The sequence below is a fragment of the Euphorbia lathyris genome, chromosome 7 (genome assembly GCF_963576675.1).
Source record: "Euphorbia lathyris chromosome 7, ddEupLath1.1, whole genome shotgun sequence".
Classification (NCBI taxonomy): Eukaryota; Viridiplantae; Streptophyta; class Magnoliopsida; order Malpighiales; family Euphorbiaceae; genus Euphorbia; species Euphorbia lathyris.
The window spans coordinates 44,956,425-44,966,424 of record NC_088916.1 but is presented as its reverse complement, the minus strand read 5'-3'; the positions used below and the strand labels follow the sequence as shown (position 1 = coordinate 44,966,424).

Below are 10,000 nucleotides of genomic sequence, written 5' to 3'. Positions count from 1 at the left end.
TTGATTACGTTTTACGCAAGTTCAGAGGGCTAACTGGACATTTTATGTAAGTTCAGGGAGCTATCGAGACACTTTGAAAGTTCAGGGGGCCAATCAACCATTTTGGACAAGTTCAGGGAGCAAATGATGTATTAAGCCTTTATTTAATAAACTTTATTATTTCATTAAACTATCCACTTTAATGGTTAAACTCTACAACCACTCAATCTTAATGGACCCACCAATTAATTAAACTTTATATCATATTATTTGAAAAATAAAAAATATATACATAAAAATAGTCAAAAGACTTAATCAATAAAAAAAATTACTCAATATCTATTGAATTGTTGATAAATGTTTAATATATCAAACTCACTCCAATGGAAGAAATTTTAATAGATGAGTATAATGAGTGGTTCATTATATCCCATTGTAGATGCTTTAATGTCGCCATTAGTCTTATCATTAATACTACTAAATATGGAAGTTTGCCTTTGGATCTAGCCACCACGCTCCACCACCACTCCCTATTCACCACCGCTAATGCCTGACTGGACCTTAACCAGCCATTTTACACCTTTATTGAATTGATTCCTTCATGTCTGAACAAGCATATGAGAGCCATAGAGTTTTTGAACTTTTCCATCAGTTAAGTCATAAACTTTTGGATATGAGAAATCTGTATAATCTAAAAAGCCACACAAAACAAAACAAAATTGATTCTCTTATAACGAAATTCTGCCCATAACCCGTCTCCAACTGGTCATCTTAACTTCATTCTCCTGATAAGCGGTTTTCGGACATCTATAGATATTCGAACTCTCGTATACTCTCATGTATTGGGATTAGAGATGATAAATTTTCCTACATGATTTTCAATAAGCACAAACATCCTTTTAGACATGAATCCATGGTATGTTGATTCATTCTATGTATAATCAGAATCTTATTATCAAACATCCATGAACCATTATCATACACTCTTCTTACAACAATCTCATGAAAAAACGATAGAGGAATAGATTAGAGTTGATGGATTATATGTCTACAAAATTGACATAAAACTATCAGAAACGATTTTAAAAATCTAAACTAAAAGTTATAATATCTACGTAACTTAATATTCGTGTAAAATAAATATTAAAGAAAACCTTAGTTAAGTAGGAAAAAGAGTCCGCGTTGTATCGGATGGCCAATTAGAAAAGAAGGTTACCCTAAACTATAAATACCTAATTATAATCAAGATCAACGAGCGTAAGACTCAGCGGCTGAAAATCGATCATGGAAGAAGAATCCCAAACAATTCTAACGAAACCACAATGGGAACCTCTTTCCCCTCAATCTTTGTCTGCAGTTGTGTTCAGCCCTACCGCCATTGCAGACTATGCTTACTGTTTCTCTGTAAGCAAAAAGCCAGACAATCATCTCACTCTTCTCGTCAGGAAACAGCTCGTTCTTTTGGATTGGAAGATTGAACGATTGGGTGATCGGAAATCTTTTAGGTATCGCTATACATCTCCTAATGGCGGTAAGGTATATCTTTCCCTTCATCTTCTTTGCAATGATATCGTCAATTCGTCGTCTATTGCCTTTGATTCCCTTAAGATTGAACCAAGAAAAAGGAAGAATATCGATAATGATGATGATTATGAAGATGATAATGAATCATCGGACTCGTTGTCCTCCGAGTTGACTGAGTTGAAATCGGAAGAGGAGGAAAAATCTTGCAAGGAATCAAAGCCTGTTAGACATCGTAATTTTGGCCCGGGCATATTGTGTAGTCTGATGGATAACAATATGGTGGCGGAGGGCGCAAAAGTGCATTACAGGCCTACTAAAAGTCGTAAGAAATTGACGGAAGGGAGAATAACTCGTGATGGAATTGAGTGCGACTGTTGCCGGAAAATATTTGCCTTAACGAAATTTGAAGCTCATGCCGGTAGCACAAACCACAGGCCGGCTGCGAATATTATTTTGGAAGATGGAAGATCATTAGCTGATTGCCAAAGGCTATTGGAAGGTGAATCTCCTACATTGCACCTCAATCTCCCTAAGAAAAAACCAAGCAATATGCTCAGAAAGAAGACTAAAGCTAACATGCTGAAGCTGAACCTGGACCTGGACCTGGAGATCAAAGGAAAGCAGAACACTGAGAAGAAGATGATGAAGAAGAAGAAGAAGAAGATGAAGAAGAAGCAAAAGAAGAATAAGGACCTACATGAAGAGGTTGGTGACTATATGTGCTCTATTTGTCGGCAAGAAGGTGATTTAATTTTATGTGATGATTGTCCTTCAGCATTTCACAAAATTTGCCTTGATATGAAGGATGTTCCTTTTGGCCACTGGTCTTGCCCATTTTGCTGTTGTGATTACTGTGGCTGCAGGAAATTCAATAACAGTTTTGTTAGAAAAGATGGTTATGTTCTTAGGTGTGAGCAATGTCCAGTAAAGGTTCATGTTGGGTGTGCAAAGAATAGAGGAATGGACTGGGAAAGGGAAAATCCTGGTTGGTTTTGCAGTAACAAATGCAGAGATATATATTCAAATGTGCAAAATCTCCTGGGACAATCAATTGTGATAGGGGAAGATAATTTGACTTGGACATTATTGAAAAGAAGATGGCCTAAGAGTTATGAGAATGACAAACTTAATCTGGCACTTGAAGTGATGCACGAGTGCTTTGATCCAGTTACAGAATTCTATACAGGAAGAGATCTTGTTGAAGATGTCATTTTCAGTAAAGCATCTGATCTTCATCGAGTGAATTTTCGCAGATTCTACACAATCCTTGTGGAGAAGGATAACCAACCAGTTTCAGTTGCGAATTTGAGGATTTCTGGAGAGAAAGTGGCAGAGGTTCCCCTTGTTGCCACCAGATTTGACTATAGAAGACTTGGAATGTGTAGGAAGTTGATGGGCGAGCTTGAAAAGCAGCTGATTAAACTGGGTGTGCAAAAATTAGTTCTACCTTCTGCTGTTACTACCTTGCAGACATGGACTGATGGTTTTGGTTTCTCGGAGATGACAGATGCTGATAGGAAACAGTATTTTCAATACAACTTTCTTGATTTCCAGGGGACCGTTATGTGTCACAAGGTATTAACGAAGATTCAATGAAGCTTGGATTTTGATCAGCTCCTAACCTTATCATTGTATATGTCTTTTTGTATATATGTGTTTCAGTCTAAACTTTACATGACAATGCCATACTTTGGTACAAGATATTGGAGCCATAACGTTGTCGTTTTGCTTTATCTTTATTACTTGTCACTACATGTTTCATTGAAACCGACACAATTGGATTCTTCTGTTTATTTTATTTGAACATCAACATCAGGTTTAGGCTTTCTACCTTCTTAAGCCTCTGTCTGAAGTTAATGGAGGTGAGAGTTAAAGGAGGTAATGGAAAGGGAAAGGAAGTGGTGGAAAGGAAAGTTAAAAATTAACATTTTGAGAGTTTATGTAAATGATGTTAAATGTTTAACTTCGTTTGGGAGTTTAAATATGTAAATGAGGTTAACTTTACTCTGCAAAAATAAGAAATTTTAAAAAAGTTTACGTTACTCCCATTAACCCCCAATTTGGAGGTTAGAATTTGGAGGTTAGAGGAAGTAAACATTTAACCCCATTAACCTCCATTTACTCTCAAAAAATAACACCCAAACAAGGTTAACCTTAATACTTAACCTTCCATTACTTCCATTTACTCCCATTAATCTCCTCCCAAACAAGGGCTAATTAAATATAAAAAACTGGTTAGCAATGTTTGAGATGTAACAGTAAAATCATTAAAGCAATTAAAATACTTGATGATAGATCTACATCTCATGAGAGGGATCTATTCAGCTCAAATCTAGATTAATCTAGACAGATGATTTAGATCAAAAAGAGTTGTCTTCGTGCGCTAGGGACCATTCTTGCTTGTTCTATATTATTGAGTACTGGTATACTTTCTAATTGTTTAATCATTATGCGTTTTTGTGTTTACCATGTGTTTTATGTTTAATCATTTTAAATTCTGGATGCTGTTGTTGGCTAGTTTTTCACTCACAGGGTTAATAATATAAAATGCCTCCAATAAAACAGACAAGCGTTTCTCGTCAAAAGATAATGTTATAGGCAACTTCATTGATTGAAGATTTATATTTATATAATAATGCAAGAAAATATAATTAAAATATAATTTCAGATACAGTGTGATGACAAATTTTACATCGCAGATGCAAACAGCACATGAATACTTTATATATGGTGTCTACATGTGAACTGAATAAAATATCAAAATGATTTACATATAAAAAGTTTTTAGAGAATGAAAAAGAAGAAGTTTTAGAGTATACATATGAAGCATAGATCATTATTATAAAAAATAAAAGGAAAAGGAAAATGGGGCAACTGAAGAAAAATAACGCAGCAAGTACAGAGTATAATTAAAACAATGTGCAAGAAAGAAAGCTCAAATGTCTGGAACTGAAATCCATGTTCAATCGCTCCAGTTATCCTGATCCTGAGCTGGCCCTGTGTCCTGCATTTCCGTATCAAAAGTTCACTAAGAAAACAGCCAATTGCAGCTATAATGCCTAAAAACTATTTTCTGCTACACGGAATAACATTTGATAACTATAAATTGCATCAGTAGAGGTATACCGTCTCGTCAATCAATCTTGATGGGGACCAGACAAGAATTTGTCTGTCATTGCCACCGGTGTATATTTCCTGAGATAGGAATAAATCAGTAAAAACAGTTAAGCGAGATAGCCATAGACAGTATAACGAAATTCTACATAAAACGCAGTAACATCTTCAGTGATACATCAGAAAATTCAAGGCAAAAGAACTTCCTCATTTATTGTCCTTTCAAGCAGCACAATCCTATTTTTCATATGTTTTTCAGTTGTTACTCCCTCAGATTTCAAATACATGTCTTTTAGCAAATTGTTTTGCTCTAAAATACTTGTCAAGAGAACATTTAATCGATTTTTACAAATCTATAGGGGTATTTTAGTATAGCAACACTAAAATTAAGACATTTTCATGACTTTCTTAATCCAAGTGCCAAAATCTTATAAGACAAAACAGAGGGAGTAATAACTTTTTAAGGAAAGAATTTCCACTACAACCTTAAACACAGGTCATCTCTTCCCCATTTTATCCTTTTTTCTTGATGGAAGCTGCAAAACTTGTGAAACCACAAGCATCTTTTTGCCTTGAGATGAACATTATCTAGGCCTCCAGGAATAATTGTATAATAGCTACAGCAGAATTAATCATGATATTGAGTTCGTACATGATATCCACGAATTTTAAAGGCCAATGTTCAGTAAGGCATAAGGAGCATTTCCAAACCAGAATGCATTGACAGCATAACAAATACTGCCTTGTCTACTGCGTAAGAAACAACTTGAAGAATCTTAAGGAAAAAAAAATGTAGGAGTAAGATTGCACCTGATCCTGTGAACTATACCAGCAACAATTCACATACTCGTAATGGCCACGAAATGTCATAGATGTCATACCAGACCAAATATCAAATGCCTAAAGCATTTAAAACAACAGTCAAGATAATATAAATATATCCATATTCCATTCACAATATAATATCTTATACCAAAATTGGCCACAGAAAGGATATCTACCTTCAAAGCTGTCATGCATGGAACGAAAACAAGAGATGAATCTTGTGTCGTGGCCATTTGGATTGCCTTGCTAGTTTGCAGTCGTGCAGTTTCAAAGTTCACAAGTGTATTGCAGCCAGATTCTATATCCCACAACCTCATTCGTGAATCTGATCCTGCAAATCAGGAATACAGAGAGTCAAGCAACAAATGAAAGAAGAAATGTTACAAAAACGTAAATCTTAAAGGTTCATGAAATATTTTACAAATTATTAAGGAAATAAGAACCCATATGGTTAACAACATAACATACAATATGGAAGCAAAGAACCTTAACTAATTTTTAGCTGCTTCTGATCTGAGATCCAATAAGAAAGACTGTAAGTTAATCCTTCTAATCACTATTTAAGATAACATTACATAACCTTTCCGCTGCAAACTGTACTGACCTAATATTTTTGTTTTGACAGCAACAACTTCAAGCAGATGCTTTCTTCTTTAACTCTTTAATTAACTTAAACCACTATCTACAAAATATTATTATAAAGAACTCTCAAAATGCATAATACTTGAAATATATCAAAGGATTTAAGGTGATCGTATCAATGGTTTGGGTATCTTCTTGTCAATTACAAATTTCTTGATTTTAAGGACTGTAATTTCAATGAAGAAGCCGAGTAGTATTAGAGTTTGGTTCCAGAAGGGCTTTAATAAACCTTCAAAGTTCAAATTAGCCATTAATACAAATTTATTGCAGGTACATGTAATGTCTTGATATCACATGTATATGGTTCTGACTAACTATCATATGTATGATCTTAGTTTCACATACAATGTCGACTTCGGGTGATGAAAATAACCCAACCTGCACTTAGAAGATACATTCCATCTTCAGTTATTTTGAGACCAGTAATAGCACCATAATGGGCAGTTGCACGATCTTGACTAGATAACATCCCAGGATGTAATCTCTGCTTGACAGGCCCCTTGGCTGGAGTTCGACCAAGAGGAGATTGCTTTGTTCCCTTCCCACCAACTGATCTCTTTTGGGGTGCTCGTGATTTTGAAGATGAACTTTGACCTGCTGCTAAGGTCTTTGGCACTGAAACCTAAATATTATTTAGAGATGCAACAATGACGGCAAATTGGTAAGTCAATCTACAGGACAGGTTAAGGGTGGGTTGCAATAAATAGCAACTATGACTAATGCAAGAAGCACTTGATGACTGTTAATAGACTAGTCACAAAACTTATTATTTTTCAGTCTTTCAGATTCCAAGTTATGATGCAAGCAATGCCATGCCCAAGCTTCTTATAATCACAAGAGCAGTTCCATTCTTGAAACCAAAAAAAAAAAAACTCTTTAATCCCAACTAGTTGGGGTCAGATTAATAATAAACTAAATTGGGAATTATGATAAATAGGATTGAGTAGAAAAGGGTAAGACTAGTATTGATGAAGTTCACAGATAAATGGTTATTCGTGGAATCTGAATGCACAGCAATGAAGGATTCTTCATGCATGGGTCTGCATTAAATTTGCACAAGATCAAAATACGAAAATAGCAACTAAGAATTTTCTTGGGAACAGACAAGACAAATTTATAACTACAAGACCTTATTTGAGACAGAGCGTGGAAGTACTGGCGGCCGTCTTCCAAGCTGAGAATGGGATTGATCTAAAACATGATAACATCCAGCACGTCGTATATCCCAGAAACGTATGGCACCATCACATCCACCAGTAACCAAAACCCACTCACTTGAAGTAGACCATTCTACTGCCATAACACCATCTGCCATCAAAGAAACAGCAATTTCCTTTATCGTAGTTTACTTATTAGCTACAGATAGAGACAGTATATATTGTGGGTAAATTCAAATGACTTAGCACATAAGGCTTGTAAAGCAAAGGTCCAATTATGATAAAGATTACATAGAATCCCATTGCCCTCAGCTTTACTGTCTGTCTCCCATTATCTCCTAGTGCTATAATACAAAGAAACTGTAAGAGCTCACCACATGTAATGATAATTTGGTCCAGGTCCTCTGATCTTAAGTCTTAGGTTATCGACTAAATAACTATGCAAGTTATATTCCTGATGCAAGAACATGGAATGCAACCTTTTAAGTCCTTCAGTCACAACAAAGATACACCAAGATTTCAAAATTTTGCAACTTTTTTTTTGAATAAAAAAAAACATTAAATGTTCTATCAGTTCAACAACAACAACAACAAAGCCTTAGTCCCAAAATGATTTGGGGTCGGCTAACATGAACCATCATATAAAACCGTGAAATCAAGTCGTGTCAGCGACACAAATTCTCTCCCTCCACTCCGTCCTATCCACTACCATATTTTCCTCAATTCCCAGTAAACTCATATCACTCTCGATCACCCTCCTCCAAGTTTGCTTAGGTCTTCCCCTACCGCTCACCACTACATCCCTTTGCCACTCTTCGGTTCTCCTATCCGGCGCATCAAGCGCTCTACGTCTCACATGGCCAAACCACCTTAGTCGGTTTTCTCTCATTTTATTCTCAATAGATGCGACCCCTACTTTTGTCCTAATTATTTCATTACTCACCCGATCCTTTCTCATATGACCACACATCCATCTCAACATACGCATCTCCGCCACCAACATCTTATGGATGTGGCAGTGTTTCACTGCCCAACACTCCGTGCCATATAACAATGCTGGTCTAATTGCCGTCCGGTAGAATTTTCCCTTCAATCTATTAGGCATGTCGGGGTCACAAAGGAAACCCGTAGCACTCTTCCACTTCGACCAACCAGCTTTAATCCTATGAGCAACATCTCCATCTACTTCTCCATCCGTTTGGATAATAGATCCTAAATACCGGAAGCAATCCGAGGCCTGAACAACTCTCCCATCTAGGGTGATTGTCCCTGCCTCCCTACTCCTATGGCCGCTAAACTTACACTCCAAATATCAGTCCGAGAAAGGGAAAATACTTTCATACATAAGATTAAAAGGACAAGATATACAGGTAATCTAAGATTTTAACCCGGACTAAACTACATGAAGACTTATTATACCCCATGGCATCACTAAATCCACTGATGATCACAAATTCTGAGTCCAACCAGCATGAGTAAAACCAAAAACAAGAGCATACCTCGATGTCCAGAAAGTGTATGAGCAAATGCACCCGAAGCAATATCACAAAGTCGAACTTGAACATCTTCAGTTCCCGCTGCAATCAACATGTGAGACGTTGCCAATGGAGACATTGCTGTTCTATAAACCTTTCCAGGCATTTTAAAATTCATCACCACCTATGATATTTTAAGAAAACAAACAAATAAGTAACAAATTACTAAGCAGCAACGCTACATTTCCAAGTAAACATGAAAAGACCATCGTGAACATCCACGGAGAGCATACCTGAGTGGAATTAGTATCCCAAACTTTAATGTAATGATCATAAGAACCAGTAATAAACAGCCCTGTATCCACGGGATACCATATAGCTGAAGACACGGCATATTTATGTCCAGTCTCGTTCTGCTTATCAACATGAAATAAGCACTTGTGCTTGGCAATAAGTCCTCCTCCCTCACAATCTGTTGCCCTTTGAACATCAAAAACAGCAGCTGATGCATCTGATGCTCCCGATAACAAATATCTCCCCTCTGTCAAATCAACCTGAATTTATCATCAGAAAAGAATAGTTGTCGCACAATTTGAAACTCCAGAAAACACGGAATATCAGAAAATTGAACATATTATTTACCTGAAGAGAATTGATGGCGCCTCTATGAGGGGAGACAATGTCTTTGTAATTTGAAATTTGGATATCAGCGATCCGGGTGGATTTAAGACGATTCGTGAAGGAAAAAGGGCGGGTTTTGCCCGCTTCTCTGTCTCTGATTTCCCTCCACATTCTCGAGGCATCTTTAGCCTCAAAAACACAGGGCTTCACTTCTTCTTCTTCTTCTGTAGCGAATTGAAAGCTGACTTGTTTAATTCGGATTCAACCAGAAAATAGTTGAAGGTGAAGAGGGCGTGATTCGATTTGACTTTTATACAGCTCCGTGCACTTTCAGCGCTTGGCTGTTGCTTGCTGTTATGTATTCACTTCCGATTTGATTTTCTGTAATCTGTAGTCTTTGTATAAATATTATCAAAGGGTCAAAATATAAATGGGCCGGACCTCTCTTCCCTATAAAAACTTCGGCCCAATTATAGTTTGGGCCTTCTAATTAGTATGTATCAGAGATAAAGTTGGGCCTTGTTAGAAGTAATAGTGCTTCATCCATGTTCCATTTGACTTCTATAGTGAGTTTTTTTTTTAATTTTGTTTGCTAATCGTTATTTTTTAGGGAATTCATTATTCACCTAAAAACAGCATTTTTATTACTAAAAAGCCAAACAC

The 10,000-nt window shown here is 36.5% G+C and overlaps 2 protein-coding genes across 2 annotated transcripts; one reads left to right on the top strand and one right to left on the bottom strand.

Moving 5' to 3' along the window:
- The first annotated feature begins 1,205 nt into the window (after positions 1–1,205).
- LOC136200884 (increased DNA methylation 1-like) lies at positions 1,206–3,269 on the top strand. The gene has a single exon (XM_065991383.1). It carries the CDS (start codon positions 1,264–1,266, stop codon positions 3,097–3,099), a length of 1,836 nt encoding a protein of 611 aa, XP_065847455.1. The 5' UTR covers positions 1,206–1,263; the 3' UTR covers positions 3,100–3,269.
- A 934-nt stretch (positions 3,270–4,203) lies between these two features.
- Positions 4,204–9,707, bottom strand: LOC136200445 (WD repeat-containing protein ATCSA-1-like). Its single transcript, XM_065990821.1, has 9 exons — positions 9,359–9,707; positions 9,010–9,270; positions 8,741–8,900; positions 7,214–7,392; positions 6,463–6,706; positions 5,619–5,773; positions 5,428–5,517; positions 4,630–4,698; positions 4,204–4,507 (listed from the first exon to the last, which is right to left on the bottom strand). The coding sequence occupies exons 1-9, from the start codon at positions 9,506–9,508 to the stop codon at positions 4,466–4,468; spliced, it is 1,350 nt and encodes a 449-aa protein (XP_065846893.1). The 5' UTR covers positions 9,509–9,707; the 3' UTR covers positions 4,204–4,465.
- Positions 9,708–10,000: the final 293 nt, after the last annotated feature.